Genomic DNA, 16,260 nt, shown 5'->3' on the forward strand with positions numbered 1-16,260 from the left:
AAATGTTTCGTGACTATTTCAAGTATTGCAAAGTTTATTTTTAAACCACAAAATATTAGAAAAGATTTCATCTTATATTTTACTAGAAAGTCCAAGATTCTCAATCCCATTCTTTCATTTATTCTTTTTTTTAAAATTATTTGTTTTTTCAATTACATGCAAAGATAATTTTTAACAATCATTTTTTTGGTAAGGTTTTGAATTTCACATTTTTCTTCCTCTCTTTTCTTCCTCCTTCTCCTGATAGAAAACAAATCTAATATATAGGTTATTCATGTATCTTTCATTTATTCTTAAGCAAGTCAAGAAATTACATTAGGAAGTTCAAACTATTCTGATGATAGTAGCAGGTACAGATTCTAATAGTTGTCCATAAAATAGAAGATGAGGTTTTGTATGTATTAGACCTTAGTATCCCTAAGAAGTGATAGTCATAAAGACTATTTCTCAGGAATCCATGTGTTGTGGATTGAAAGTGGGCCAGAGGAATCTTACTATCCATCATTCTTATGTTTGTTTTCTGTACAATTATTGGTTTCCTAGAATTAATCCTCTATTTGGTGTTATCAGCAAAAAATTCTCAGAAATGGTAGTAGATTTTTGAAGAATAAGGAGGTATTAGCATGTAAAGTGACAAAAAAAGTTAAAGCAAATATTTACTCTTTAACCTGATGCCCTGCAGCTGATAGAGATCACTATGTTCCATTTTCTTGTCTTATGTTTGCAGGTATTGCCTAACCAGGAGAGTGCAGACTTTTTTAGATAGTTGATAAGGTCAAGATAGGGGAGTGTCTCAAAGTTGTGCAATAGGTAAACTTGCTGAAGCTGGAAATAATCTCACCAACTTTCCTTTTCAATCTATTTGAATGAAACTAGTTTCCTGGTTATCTAGATTTTATTTTAAGAAGACACAGATTAATTGGGTTTTTTGTTGAAAACTCTTCTTCTTTTGTGAAACTTAGAGAAAATCCACTTAGATCCAAATAAACAGTGTCTGTGGAAACATCAGTGACACTCCAGAGTGAACAGAAGGATGGTCAGTGTTTTGGAGTTTAGGGTTTGTGTTAGATTGTTCAAGAATATTTCTTGGAGTTTAAACAAATGGTTTGTTCTTTTTTTTTTCTTTAGTTTTTTCAAGGCAATGGGGTTATATGATTTGCCCAGGATCACACAGCTAGTAATTATTAAGTGATTATCAAATCGGATTTGAACTCAGGAACCTCTCCAGGGTTGGTGCTCTATCCACTGTGCCACCTAGCTGCCCCAATTTGTTCTCTTAATTTTGAAACTAGTGAGTAGATCAAGAGTGCTAGCTATAAGTGCTCTTTATAAACTAATTCTGTTCCTGAATGTTCCCGGAGTTTTTTGTTTTACTTTTGACCCATTTTTCACTCAGTTTGATTATGTATCATTTTTTCCCTCCAGTAATCATGGTATTGCTTCACTCTATCACATAATTTTAATAGAGGATATTTGATGGCTGTGCATTGCAGCCATTAACTCTGATTGTGTGGCTGTCTATTTCAACAATTGCACAGTGGCTAAGAAAATTTAAAGATAGATTTATATGAAAAATAAATGAAGAGTTGAGCCTTTATTTTGCTTCACAGAATGATGAAATCCTTAAATTATGTCAAGTCTTTGTCATCTTGATTATTTCCTATCTCTCAATTTCCTTTCTAGTTAGTTTTCATATTTTGTTGATTCTATTTCTATAATATTTATTGTATCTGTCCCCTTTCTTTATTCCTATGACTGTCAACCTAGTTTAGATCTTCTGTCACCTCAGGGCTGACTACTATAATGTGCTACTTTTTGGTGTTGCTTTGTCAAGCCTCTTTCCTCTCTAATTTGGTTTCCATGTAGCATCCAAACTGATATTTCTAAAATGTTGATGTTGCTTTCCTCTTCAGGAAGATTCAGTGGCTCTCTTATGCCTCTAAGATCAAAGGAAAAGTCCATTGTTTGGCCTTTAAAAAGCCTTTAAGAACTTGTTCAAGCCTACCATTCTACTCAAGTTTACCAATCCCTTCTCTGAATGGTGTCAGTTGCCCAATTATCTAGTAGAAGGAAGAAGCAAATTTCATTTAGAAGCGAAAATAACGATATAAATTTTTTTCCCCCATCTAGGTACCTGGATCCCCTGAAATCTATACACAGATCCCCTGAAATCTATACACAGATTCTGTTCACTGTACATTAATCCCATGTTGAGAACTTCTGTTATAGAGTTGTTTTATATTATTTCTTCTCAAACACTCTGTGCCAGACTTTCCAACTTATTGTTCTCTATTCATGATGGACTGTTTCCATGCTTTTTCAGATGCTGCCCCAGTACTGAAATTGCCCTCTCTCCTAACCTCCACCTCTCAGAACTTCTGGCTTCCTTAACATCTCAGCTCAGGTGCTAGTTCCCACAAGAGACTTTTCTACACCCCCCCCCCCATCAAAATTACTTTGATGTGCTCATTATACTTAGTATTTATTTTGTGCATGTTGTGTCCTTTCTATCCTCTTTCCCCCAAGTAGGAAGGAAGGATTATTCCATGAGGGAAAGGAATGGTTTTATTGTATCCCCAGTGCTAGTTCAGTGTTTTATACAGAAGCTTCTTATTAAATGCTATACTAGGATATTTGCAATTACCATTTTAAAATGGCACCTATTTATTTATCAATCTCACAGGAGAACTGATGAGTTAGAATATGAAATATTTCAAATTCATTGAATGTAACATAAATTCTTAAATGGCAATTGTATACATATAGAATTTCTTTTGTTTGTTTTTGTGGGGTAATGGAATTAAGTGACTTGCCCAAGGTCACAAGCTAGTAAGTATGAAGACTGGATTTGAACTCCCATCCTCTTGACTCCAGGACTGGTGCTCTATCTACTGTGCTACCTAATTGCTCCTACTCATAGGATTTAGACTGGAAGAAAATTTGAAAATGAATTCCAATCTCCTCATTTAAGATGAAGAAACCAATAATGACTAGAGAGGTTCATACACTTCCCCAAACTTACCTAGGTAATAAGTAGCAGGGCTGGAATTCAGGTCTTTAACTTTTGACTTCAAATCCAGTGCGCCTTTAATGCATGAAAAAACTTCAGTACTAATTTCAGAACCTACTTTTTTTTTGTCTTCATAGACTCTGTATCTTGTGATTTTTTTTTTTTATAGTGTTTATAACAGTATAGGTCTTGGACAAATCATTTAACCTTAATTTCTTAGTATTCCACGCAACTTTTTAAGTCTAATAGTTTCCAAAAAAAGGCCAAAAGCAGTGGTAGAGGGAATTTTTATGCTGGTATTTACCTATACCAATGAAATAGCAGGTTTGGATAAAGAAGACTATAAAATGTTATAGCAGTAGTAGTTAAGAATATAGTTTGGTGTGCTACAACATTCTCTTTGATAATGGTTCAGATTCCAATAGCAATTTGAGAATGTGTGGTGAAGGGAATTACTTAAAATAGAATTTGTGGCTATGTTTCTTTTCAACTTATAAGGTTAATTTAAAAAATTTTAAGTTTAGAGTAGAATTTTATGATGCTTTTCAGAGAATATCATACATCTTTTTTTGCGCAGTGTAAGCATTTAAAAAATAATCTTTTTATTTCATTTAGAAATATTGCTTCACAGACCATAGCCAAATTGAAAGATGTTGCTCGTCGAATTTCATCCTGTTTTGACCATGATCTATATAGTCAAGACAGATCCGCCTCCCTAGATTTGTTGCTTCGTTTTCAGCGTTTGCTTGTCAGCAAACTCTATCCAGGAGACAGTGGTGGGCAGGTCTCAAATTCTTTTAGTAAGTAGCTTAATTTTTTTGTGGTATTTAAGATGCCTATTAATTGTACTTTTCTGTTCAGACCTGGATGTTCATATTAAATGCTGATTCAAAATTAATTTTCTCCTCAGTTTTTCTATTGAATATGTCTTTATTACAACCATTTTTATTTAATTGTATTATCAGAATAAATATAGATCACAAGTTTGCGTTTTGGTAAAATTGTTATTTCAAATTAAGTATTGGAATTATAAAACACATACCAATCTCAGTATTGGGAACTATCACACTTAAGAAATAAGAAATCATTTAAGTAAATTGCTCCATCTCAGTAGACAGTCTTGCTGCATTTTTATTTGTTTTCATCTAAATTCTTCTAGTGAATTCATTTTTCTTCCTGAATAATATTGGCTTCCTAAAAGCCATACATACACACACACACAGATTCAGATTGATAAAATATGATCAAAGAGTAGCGTTATAAATAATTTCTTCTAAAATTGAAGTATTTTTATTACTAAAAATAATTGGAGCCACACTCTTAGTATATGCCAGGCAATCTGCTGAGCACTTTGCAATATTAACTCATTTGAACCTCACAGCAGCCTTGAGAGGCAGATGCTTGTTAACCCTGTATTATAGTTGAGACTCTCCATGACTAAGTCAGACAAAGATTAAGGTACTTGTTAGCAAGAGTTTAAGGTTGGATTGGAACTTACATCTTGACTTTAGGTCTAGCACTCTGTTCATTATCCTATAGCAGTTTTACAAAATTGGCTAAGGATTATTACTACTGAATAATTTAAATTGGAAGATTTGGAAATTATGTTACAAAATATCTAGTGCTCCTTTTATTTATCATTTTAATAACTAAATATTTAGCAGTCCTGTTCATGTCATCTAGTACATTAAGAGTTCTGACCATGGTTTCTAAGTATGGGAGAATAGATAAGTACTAAACTTAAGTTGATTAATAGAGTAATATAGATGAGAAGATAGTACAATTTGTTCTTAATTTGTCGATCATTTATCACTTGGGGGTTCTTGGATAGATCTCAGGGGGTTGAAAACCTTGAGTAGGGGGAAAAAAACTACATCTTAATTTTTTCCAACCTCCATCTAAAATTTTGCATATTTATCAATTATGAATATTTTGAGGACAGATTAGCTTTATCAAACTACCAAAGGAGGTTCCATGACATAAAAACTGTTAAGAACCTTTGAGAATAATGGTAAAGTTTTAATTAATTATAAACAAAAAACAATTTAATAATGAATAAAATGAAATTTGTAATAGAATTCTTAATTGCATGATTTTTTCTTCAAGGTCCTGAGCTATTAGGAGTTGGTTCTTTACTGAAAAAATATACAGCTCTTTTGTGCACACATATTGGAGATATACTGCCTGTGGCAACTAGCATTGCATCTACCAGTTATCGGCACTTTGCAGAAGTATCTCGTGTTGTGGATGGTGATCTAACAGGTACTTCTTATAATAAATTGAATGAGACTTTTGATTGTTTTGATTGTTACAGTGTGACAAAAGACTATTATTCCTGTTAGCAACTTAAGAAATTAGGTATTGTGATATTTAGCCTTTGTAGGATTTTTAAAAATTCTTTAATTGGATAAAATGAAAAAAAATATTAGTTGGAAATTTAGTCATACCATTTTATGATGAAAAAAGTACTTGATGCTCTTGGAATTTTCTGTTTAGATAACATATTTAACTTAATTGATTTTTTTGAAGGAAATTTTTTTTTTTACAAAAAATTGGTTCTTATAGCTTATAGTAAATAAAATAAATAAAATTCTATACTTATAAAGTATCTAACAGAGCTAAGATGAAGGATAAAAAAACCTTGAAAATCATCACTTAGTGTAAAGGAAGCATAATCTAAAACCCAAGGGTGTTTTTATTTTTATTTTTTTTAATTTCAGGGATTTTTTGGTAAGGCAAATGGGGTTAAGTGGCTTGCCCAAGGCCACACAGCTAGGTAATTATTAAGTGTCTCAGACCAGATTTGAACCCAGGTACTCCTGACTCCAGGGCTGGTGCTTTATCCACTGCGCCACCTAGCCGCCCCCTAAGGGTGTTTTTAATAAACTCAATTTAAGGAATGTTTTGAAATAACTTCTATCTTAAAATATCTTCTTTAAAATTCCCTTTATCTTCTTTTTTTCTTTAGGTGTTCTTCTTCCAGAGTTGATAGTATCTATTGTCCTCTTGCTCAGTAAAAGTCCTGGATTAATGCAGGAAGCTGGGGCAATTCCTCTCTTGGCTGGTCTACTGGAACATCTAGATAGGTTTAACCATTTGGCACCAGGAAAAGAGAGAGATGATAATGAGGATTTAGCATGGCCTGGAATAATGGGTATGTTATTTTAACTTAAAGTATTCATAGTAATGTGAAAAACATCTTAATTTAGGATTTGTCATAAAAATCTTTTATATAGAAATAACCAGGTTGAGTTGTTTTTTCCTTTGCTTTTTTTTATGTCAACGATTATTGCAAAGAGACTATTGATAAGTAATTTTTCTGTCCACAGGGGAATAAGGAATAAAATGAATTTAACAAAGTATTAGAACTTGCATGAATAATTTCTATTAGTTTTGTTAAATAGTGAATAGATTAATGAGAGATTGTGAAAATGGAAAGAATATGAGAAAGCATGAAAATGGAGGGGGACAGTTACATAGAGTATATTCTTTGTTTCAGAGTATCTCTAAGATATGATTTAGCTTAAAAGGTAGAAGGATGAACTAAGCCCTGGCTTCCAATATCTCTTTTTACATGTTCTGTGTTAATAATAGGTGCTAATTTTTAACTGTTCAGATGAAATTGTACTTCTTTGGAATTTGACTTGTGAATTGATAATAGTTCTATTCTCTGAATCTTTTGATTTCTTTTATTATTTTCCTCTTATTAGAGAAATTGGTTTGGTGATGAAATTGAATCTGACTGTATTTGTCACTTGAAATATAGATTGTCCATTTTACTACTTACACTTTCCAAGTGTTCTTAAATCTAAGATAAATGTCCGGGTACTGGAGAATCAAATCTCATGGACTTAAGGAAAGTTAAAATTTTAAAGACATGAGAAATTCTTGATTATTTTCACATTTGGTACAAGCTTGATTTATACATTTGCTTTTACTCAGTAACTCTTTAATTATAATGTACAGCTCAAAAAGTTGATGAGATTAAATGATATATTTTTTTAAATGCCAGTCTTAGAATCAGGGATGTCAGAATTCAGAGTTGAAGTGCCTTTTCAGTTTGCACTAATTTATTTTCCTTTGGTGGTATCATTTACTTGTACTGCTTCATTTATGGTATCTTTGTCTATGTAAATAAATGACTCACGAATCTTGTTAGTGATAGAAAGCCTTGACAATTGTCTTGAATAATGATCTCTTACCTGGATGTCTCAATTACATCTTAAGTTTGTCCAAATTCCATTTTTTTTTCCACAATCACTTTTCCTTTTGATTTAATGGCAATGCATTTTAACTGGTTATGCTGTCTTTGAAATCTTATATTAACATTGATTCTTCTTCTCTGCTTTCTGTAACTAGTCAGTTAACAAGTCCTGTTCATTCTCTCTTCATAGTGTCTATCATAAATGCCCCCACCTCTTTTATCCAGTTGCCACTGTATCAATTTATGTTATTATTTATTATTTATATGTCATTATTACTTCTTATATTCATTTTCCTTTTCCCCCATATCTGAACTTCATTCTCAGTTTTTTTTTTTATCTTTTGAAATTTCAAAGACTTAATTTCTTAGCTATGGAGTAAATTTAAAACTCCTTTGCCAGATATTGACTTTTTGTAGTCTTGTCATACTTATACTTTCATACTTATGCTTTTTGCCTTATTCAGCTCTTCCTTTCTGCTTGCCTTGCTCCTCCACATATCTCTTTTCTGTTTTTATTTCCATAGAAGTTTATTGGGAGTCGACACTGTTGCTTAATGCAGCATTTTGTTTATCGTTTTCTGTATAAGCTCCATTGACCATTTCTAGACCATTCTATTGAACTTTTTTGCTCTCTTTGCTATTTTCTTTTTAATGTCAGTCTTGAAATGAAAGTATAGTATGTGTATCTTAGCAATGAGATATTTTACATTATATTCTTTCTTTCTTACTCCCTGTGCCAGGGTCATTTTTTACAGGTCAAAATTGTAGAAATAATGAGGAAGTAACACTTATACGTAAAGCTGATCTGGAGAACCACAATAAAGATGGAGGCTTCTGGACAGTGATTGATGGGAAAGTGTATGATATAAAAGACTTTCAGACACAGTCTTTAACAGGCAATAGTATTCTCGGTAAGATTTAATTTCTAAATTTATGATCAGAAACTGTTTCAAACTGTCATTTCATAGAGAACCATTAGATCATCTGATTTGTAGATCATCTAGAACAATTTGATGTTATCTGTGACTTCAGACTATTTATTCAGTGCCAACCAAATGGGAACTAAGCATCTCTTACTATTCATTCATTCATTCTTGAGTTTACTATATTCTTCATTAGAGGAGACTTTAGATAGTTAATGTCTTCTGTTCTTTTGATGTTAATAAATACCTCTTATCATATACTGCTTCTTAAATCTGGAATCCAAGTAGTTGGGCCTATAAATAGTTTTGAAATGGTATACCTTTTTTATAATTATTGACTTTTACAGTTCTCTCTCTCTCTCTTTTGTTTGGTCTTTTTATTATAGCTCAATTTGCAGGTGATGACCCAGTGGTTGCTTTGGAAGCTGCTTTACAGTTTGAGGACACAAGGGAATCAATGCATGCATTTTGTGTTGGCCAGTATATGGAGGTAAAATTTGAGTTGAGTAGAAGTCATATTGTATCTCTGTTATAAGAAATTTGCTTTTACTGTTGTGATGTAATGATTTGCATAACTAATTGACATATAACAAGTAAAACGTGAAATATCGATGTTGTCTGTAGTAATTTAGCATGTTTTTAATTGTAAACTTGTAATTTTTTTATTATATAAATATTTTATTTGTTTTTCCAGTTACATATATTGGTAGTTTCAAGCAATCATTTATTTTTTCCCTCTTTTTATGATTTATTTTATATTATTATAATAATCTTATTGTGAAAGTTAACATAATCCGCCCCCCCCCCCAAAAAAAAAAAAGATAGAGAAACCTTAAGAGAAATGGAGAGGAAAAAAAAGTCTTCTTTAGTCTGTGTTCAGATTCCATTGGCTCTGTCTCTGAGATAAGTTGCCTTCTTTATCATAAGTCCATCAGAGAAGTTGTTTCAAAATATTTTCCCACTGTCACTTTTACTAGCTGTATTTCCCTCCATTCTATTCTCCCCCCCTCCCATTCATTCTGTTCTCTCTCTCCTTTCACCCTGTCCTTGTTCAGAAGTGTTTTGGATCTGATTCCTTTCTCCCATGATCTTTCCTCTCTTCTATCACCTACTTACCCCTCCCCTCCTCCATCTCCCTTATTTCATCCCTTTTCTCTGATTTTTCTCTGGGGTAAGATAGATTTCTATACCTTCTATACCCTCTTGAGTGTGTATGTTATTTCCTCTATGAGTCATTTCTGATGAGAATGAAGGCTCACTCATTGCCCCTCACCTTCCCCCCTGTTGTACTCCACTGCAAAAGCTTTTTTCTTGACTCTTTTACATGAAATAACTTAGCCCATTCTACCTCTCCTTTCCTTTTCTCCCAGTATATTCTTTTTCCCTCATTGACTCCAACTTTATACTATATTACACCATTATATTCAACTCCCTCCTTTGCCTCGTCCATATATGCTCCTTCTAACTGCTCTTACAAATGAGAATGTTCATGAGTTATCAGTATCTTCTTTCCATGCAGGAATATACACAGTTCAACATTATTAAGTTCCTCATAATTAGTCTTTCTTGTCCACTCTCTCTATGTTTCACCTGAGTCCTGAACTGGAGATCAAACTTTCCTTTCAACTCTGGTCTTTTCAACAGGAAAGAATGAAAATCTCATTTCAATGAAAGGCCACTTTTCCCCCCGAAAGAGGGTGTTCAGTTTTGCTCAGTTGTAAACCAATGTCTTTTACCTTCTGGAATATCATATTCCAAGCCCTTTGAGCCTTTAATGTAGATGTTGCTAAATTCTGTATAATCCTGTCTGTAGAGTCACAGTAGTTGACTTATTTCTTTCTGGCAGCTTATAGTAGTTTCTCTTTGACTTGGGAGTTTTGGAATTTGGTTATAATATTCCTGGGAGTTTTTCTTTTGGGATCTCTTTCAGGAGGTGATTGGTAGATTCCCCTCAATTTCAATTTTACCCCCTGATTCTAAGATCTCAGGACAGTTTTGCTGCATTATTTCTTGAAAAATGAAGCCTAGGCTCTTTGCCTGGTCATGACTTTCAGGTAGCCCAATAATTTTTAAATTATCTCTTCTGGATTTGTTTTCCAGGTCAGTTGTTTTTCCAGTGAGATATTTCACATTTTCTTCTAATTTTTTTGTTCTTTTGTTATTGTTTTATTGTTTCTTGATTTCTCACAAAGTCATCAGCTTCTTTTAGTTCCATTCTATATTTAAAGGAGTTATTTTCTTCAGATTGCTTTTTCATCTTTTCCAGCTGGCCAATTCTTCTTTTTAAGGCAATATTCTCCTTATTTGCCTTTTTTGTGTTGCTTTTTCTATTTGGCCTAAACTGGGTCATGTTATTTTCTTCAGTATTTTTAAAAATTTATCTCACCAAGCTGCTGACTTGATTTCATAATTTTCCTGCATTGCTTTTATTTATCTTCCCAATTTTTCCTCTACTTCCCTTACTTGTTTTTAAAAGTCTTTTCTGAGCTTGTCCATAGCTTGAGCCCATTTTCTATTTCTCTTGGAGGCTTTGAATACAGAAGCTTTGACTTTGTCATCTCCTGAGTGTATATATGCTTTGATCCTCCATGGGACCAAAGTAATTTTCTATGGTCAGGTTCTTCTTTTTCTGTTGTTTGCTCATTTCTTCAGCCTATGACTGATTTAAGGCTTTGGGGGGGGGTGGTTTGGGACACCCCAGAGGGACCTTAATTCTTACAACATCTCTCTTGCCTGTGCTGTGGTCTGTAGATGACCACAGGCCCTCCCCTCTGTCCTGAAACTGTGAGGAGGATCCCTACCCCTCTCTGATAGTGTGGTGGCCCGGACGGACCTGGATCTGAGTGTGGGCTGTTTGATTAAAGAGTTTTGGTTTTAGTTTGCTCCTACAAAATGACATGTTTATACCAACAAAACTAAAAGGAGTATATTTAATAAAGTGATTATAAAACAGGTAGAAATAAGTCAGTTTTACAGCAAAAGTAACCAATAAGTCCCAGTATAATAAAAAGAAGAGCAAAGCCTACAGAAACATAGTTATTAAAAGAAAACATCACCAATCAGGGGGAGCTTCAACATTTGAATCATCAGCAGCTGGGGAGTCCCGGGAGTACAGCCTTTAGAATCTGATTGGGAAGGCACCAGGCAAGAGCACCCTCTCCATGGGTGAAACTCCATTCTGAAGAGGGTCTAATTAGATCTCAAATAGCTTGAGAACAAAGAAGGCTTCTTGCAAATTTTTTTTGTGGAATAAAAGCCAAATTTTCCAGTTTGTCTGAGGAGGGAGCCACCCCCCCAAACCCCAAGAATTATTGTGTTTACATTCGGGAATGTCTATTTCCTGAAGAGATAGGCAATGTTAATCAAGTACAGCCTTGAGAGTCTGGCCAGGACCAGTCAAGGACATTCAGTGGTTCTTTTAAATATTCAAGCTGTTTTAAATATGTGCATGAGATTAATCCTGCTCTTCTCACCTCCCTGTACATCAGGGGTGAATTGGGGGTCAATGATGTATACCAAAGGTAAACTGAGGGTCAGTATTTCTTTGTAGCTAAACTGTAAGGCTCTTTGATCTGTTCCCATTCTACTTTTAAACATGGTATAATTATTAATCCACATACTCTTGCTCCTTAAAAAAGCTATGAATGTATTGAGGGGCCAAAATTATGAAGATACACCTTGATTTCTTCTCTGTAATCACTCTCTGTAACCCCACCCACCACTTGTACATTTTGAATAGCAATATTTGATCTGGTGATTTACTGACCATAATATCCTTTAGGAGGTCAATTTCTTTGCCTTTAAAATGTGACCCATTATCACTCTGTGTTTGCATAGGAGTACCATAATAAAAAGTTATAACATCTAATGTTTTACAGGTGTTCTTTTGAGTAGCTCTTCTGTAGGGGCAGGCTATGAGTACTCCAGAATAGGTGCCCATTCAGGTGCAGGCACATTGACACCCTTGACTAAAAGGCAAAGGCACAATAGAATCAATTTGCCAAATTTGAGCAGAGTTCCCCAATAGTAGTGTTGGGAATTGGTCTTTCTTTAAATAATTGACATTGGGTACACTGATCAGTAACTTGTCTTAACAGTGAAAGGGGAATTGATATGCCCCGAGCAAGGACCCACCTGTGAGAGACTTGGGGTCCTAGATATCCTGCAGTTATGTGGAGCCATCTAGCCAAGTTCAATAAATCTTCAGGTTCCTCAGTTTCTTCATTGCATGATTCCAATCTTTGCCAACCCATCTACATATGCATTGTACTCACCTTCTGGAGTGTCCACACTGGCATGGGCATCTACATGAAAGACTGAGACATTAGTATACTGGACCCAAATACATATATCTTTCCATATGTCATGACCCCAAACTTGTTTCCCATGAAAATACCAATTTTTTGCATGCCACATAGGCATCTAAGTAGTAGGCCATTTGCTACTGCCCAGGTGTCTGTAAAAAATATGACATTGTCTCCCCTTCTCCTATTTCAATACTTGACATACAGCCATCAGTTCTGTCCACTTACTGCTTTCCTGCCTGGGGCCTGCCCAATCGTATTCTAAAGGCTGTACTCCTGGGACTCCCAAGCTGTTGATGATTCAAATGTTGAAGTCCCCCCGCGCCCCCCCCCCCCGCCATTGGTGATGTTTTCTTTTAATAACTATGTTTCTGTAGGGTTTGCTCTTCTTTTTTTGCTCTTCTTTCTTCTTTTGCTCTTCTTTTCCTTTCTAAAACATTATTTGCTACAGCCTTCCAATGCCTAATTTGTCCTAAATCTTTAGCAGAGCCATCCGTGAACCGAGTTTCTTTTGTTCAGGACTCAAGGCATCAAATCCTTTATTCCATTTGATTAGTGAAACTACCTTCTAAGGGGAAGTGGTCAGTGGAGACTGCACTGAGGTTAATTCAGACACTTTCTCAGGAAGGGGAGAGATGCCAGATTCTCCTGGTTTAGGTCTCTTCTGTATGTATCATTTCCATTTAATTATACTGGACTTCTGTGCATGTCCTATCTTATGAGAGGCCAGAGTCCCCATTTATCCAGCTCATAATAGGTATTTGGGGCCTTAAGAGAACTTCATGATTTAAAGGGAGCTGTTCAGTTTCTACTAATGCCCAATATGCAGCTAGCAATTGTTCAAAAGAAGTATAATTCTCTCCTACAGGTAGCAGTCTAATGTTAAATTTTTTAAATTGTCCCAATCACTTTTTTCTTTTTTTCTTTTTCTTTTTCTTTTTTTTTCCCTTTTTTCCTTTTTTTTTCCAATCACTTTTAAGAACGCATCTCAATTTAGTACAAATCTGGGTTGCACAATCCCAGAAGAAATTCCATAACTTATTAGTTGATTCATAGCTCTATTCTTTCCTACTTTACATTGATTTTAAATCAATTTTCAAAACTTCCAAAACAAATGTCTTATTTATACAAAGTCAAACTTGCTCATACCTTCGTTCTACATGCTTTAGCTTACATAAATTTGATATACTTCAAAAAAAAGGCCAGCCTTTTCTATGCCTCTTCATTTTCCTTGCACCCCTTTCATTATTCTCTTCACAGGTCCTTAAATCCAGTATTCAGACTGCACAACTTGCATTTTCTCTTAATATACTATTTAAGCATATTTCAGACTTTATTCAATCCCCTTTCTCCTTCTTGTATTTTAACACATACTATTCTTGACCAGATCCAATGACTTATTTAAAACCTTACTTTTACAGCTAAATAGGCATAATTCTATTTACAAGTTCTTGGGCAAGATTTTTCTGTCTTTGATTCCATTGTATACTTAAAATTTTATAGATTGTGATCGTCCTTGTACTTTAGCAAGAATAATTTCTCATCAGGTAAATTTAGTCATCTCCCTTAAAATGTACTAATATGTACTTCAGGAGGAAGGGAATAATCATCACTGAGTACTCCTTTTTTGGGTAATTGACCTATCTTCATCATTATTTTAACTTGTTTTGCCTAAATTTCTTTTCCTCCCAAGCCTGTAATTTTAACAGACATTCCATTTCTAAATATACTAGGATTGCCATACATCAAAGAGGTCTTGCCTCAGTATTAAAACAAAACAACAAAACAAAGAAAGAAACTTTAGTAGCAGTTGGAGATCCATTTTTCCAATTTATAATTAATTAACCTTATGAGAGGCTAATAATTCCTCTGTCTGATCTCCTTTACTGGGGTTTGGTCCCTATCTACTATTCTCCTTTAAGATGGGTCAAATAGGGGCGGCTAGGTGGCGTAGTGGATAAAGCACTGGCCTTGGAGTCAGGAGTACCTGGGTTCAAATCTGGTCTCAGATACTTAATAATTACCTAGCTGTGTGGCCTTGGGCAAGCCACTTAACCCCATTGCCTTGCAAAAAAACCTAAAAAAAAAAAGAAGATGGGTCAAATATGGGTAAAGGGAGGGTACGGATGGAGTGACCCTAATTTCCCTATTTCTGCTTTATTGTCCTTTCTTCTCCTTATTCATCCTGAACAAGGTAGGAGTAGGGAGTCCATCAGTCTTATTCCTATGTTCTCTTCCTTGTAGCAGGGCAGTAAACAAATCTTTTTGGGACATTCTATTTTTGTACTTATCTTGAGACTGACCAGCAGCATGTTTACCACTCCTATATCGAGATTTATTACCATAAGTATATGCACAGTTGCCTAAGTTCTCTAATTGGGAGATTCTGTCCAAAACTTCTGCCAGAGGCTTTCCTGCTTCACTAAGTAGTAATGTCATTATCAAATTTTTGTATCTGGGGGGCTCCTCTGGACTAAGGTATTACAGTGGGTCACTCCAACCGAAGCCAAATCATAGTATCTGTATCCCCCACCATAGTATGAACTTTCTTTTTATTAATCTTCCCTTTTTTCTTCCTATGTTTAAACTGTGACATTCTAACAGCAGCTTTTTTCAGCTACACTCTGATAATTGCATACTTCATCTCCTAAAATAAAGTTCTGACATTGTAGAATATCTTCCACAGCCTTATCTCTCTGATTCCACCCCCTTCTACAGACTCCTGCCATTCCTTTGCCTTTTTCCACAGTTATTTGCTTCAAACATTCAGTTACTTGTGTGGGAGACCATTGTTTCATATGGCTTCCCCTATCTTCACATGGCTCTGTGCCATATTGTCCATTCTCTAACAAGGGATGGATATTGCAAATATTCCCAACCCAGTATATACATATCTCTTTCTTTTTCTACACTTTTCTTAAAAAAACAGCATTTTGTAGCACAAATCCTATTTGTGACACCAATATTGTTTGATTAAGGAGTTTTAGTTTTGATTCGCTTCTACACAATGATCACACTAACAAAACTAAAAAAAATATATTTAATAAAGTGATTATAAAACAGGTAGAAATAAATCAGTTTTACAGCAAAAGTAACCATTAAGTCCCAATTTAATAAAAAAGAGCAAAGCCTACACAAACATATATATTAAATGAAAACATCACCAATCAGGGGAACTTCAACATCTCTATCAGCGGCTGGGGAGTCCCAGGAGTACAGCCTTCAGAGTCCCAATCGGGAAGGCCCCAGGCAGAGTACCCTTTCCATGGGTGAAACTCTGATCTGAAGAGGGTCTAATTAGATCTTAAATAGCTTGAGAACAAAGAAGGCTTCTTGCCAATTTTTTGTGGAATAAAACCAAATTTTCCAGTTTGTCTGAGGAGGGAGCCACCCCTCCCCAAACCCCAAGAATTATTTTGTTTACATTCAGGATTGTCTATTTCCTGAAGAGGTAGGCAATGTTAATCGGTCTTGAGAGTCTGGCCAGGACCAGTTGTTCAGTGGTTCTTTTAAATACTCAAGCTGTTTTAAATATTTGTATGAGATCAGTCCTGCTCATCTCCCCTTCCTGTACACCAGGGGTTAATTGGGAGTCAGTGATTCTCTGTATACCAGAGGTAAACTGAGGGTCAGTAATTCTCTGTAGCTAAACTGTAAGGCCTCACCATGGAAGATCTTATATCCTATATATTAACCAAACATAGGCAAATAGCAGAGTCCTGCCCCAGGGAAAGCAGAGAGACCCCTGCAGTTTCTCCCCAGAGAGCTGAGCTCTTTGGAAGTGCGGGGTGACTGCAGGTTCTTGTTTTAGGTTCCCAC

The 16,260-nt window shown here is 34.9% G+C and overlaps 1 protein-coding gene across 6 annotated transcripts in view; it reads left to right on the forward strand.

Annotated features, from left to right (window-relative positions):
- HERC2 (HECT and RLD domain containing E3 ubiquitin protein ligase 2) overlaps positions 1–16,260 on the forward strand; it is a 227,545-nt gene that overhangs the window by 90,980 nt on the left and 120,305 nt on the right. For all 6 annotated transcript variants that reach the window (XM_074213716.1, XM_074213717.1, XM_074213718.1 and 3 more), the window contains 5 exons: positions 3,626–3,810; positions 5,117–5,272; positions 5,979–6,164; positions 7,955–8,125; positions 8,524–8,627. In XM_074213716.1, coding sequence (XP_074069817.1) covers positions 3,626–3,810; positions 5,117–5,272; positions 5,979–6,164; positions 7,955–8,125; positions 8,524–8,627 — 802 coding nt within the window. The remainder of the gene's footprint in view (positions 1–3,625; positions 3,811–5,116; positions 5,273–5,978; positions 6,165–7,954; positions 8,126–8,523; positions 8,628–16,260) is intronic.

This window comes from Macrotis lagotis, chromosome 1 (assembly GCF_037893015.1).
Source record: "Macrotis lagotis isolate mMagLag1 chromosome 1, bilby.v1.9.chrom.fasta, whole genome shotgun sequence".
NCBI classification, from domain to species: domain Eukaryota; kingdom Metazoa; phylum Chordata; class Mammalia; order Peramelemorphia; family Peramelidae; genus Macrotis; species Macrotis lagotis.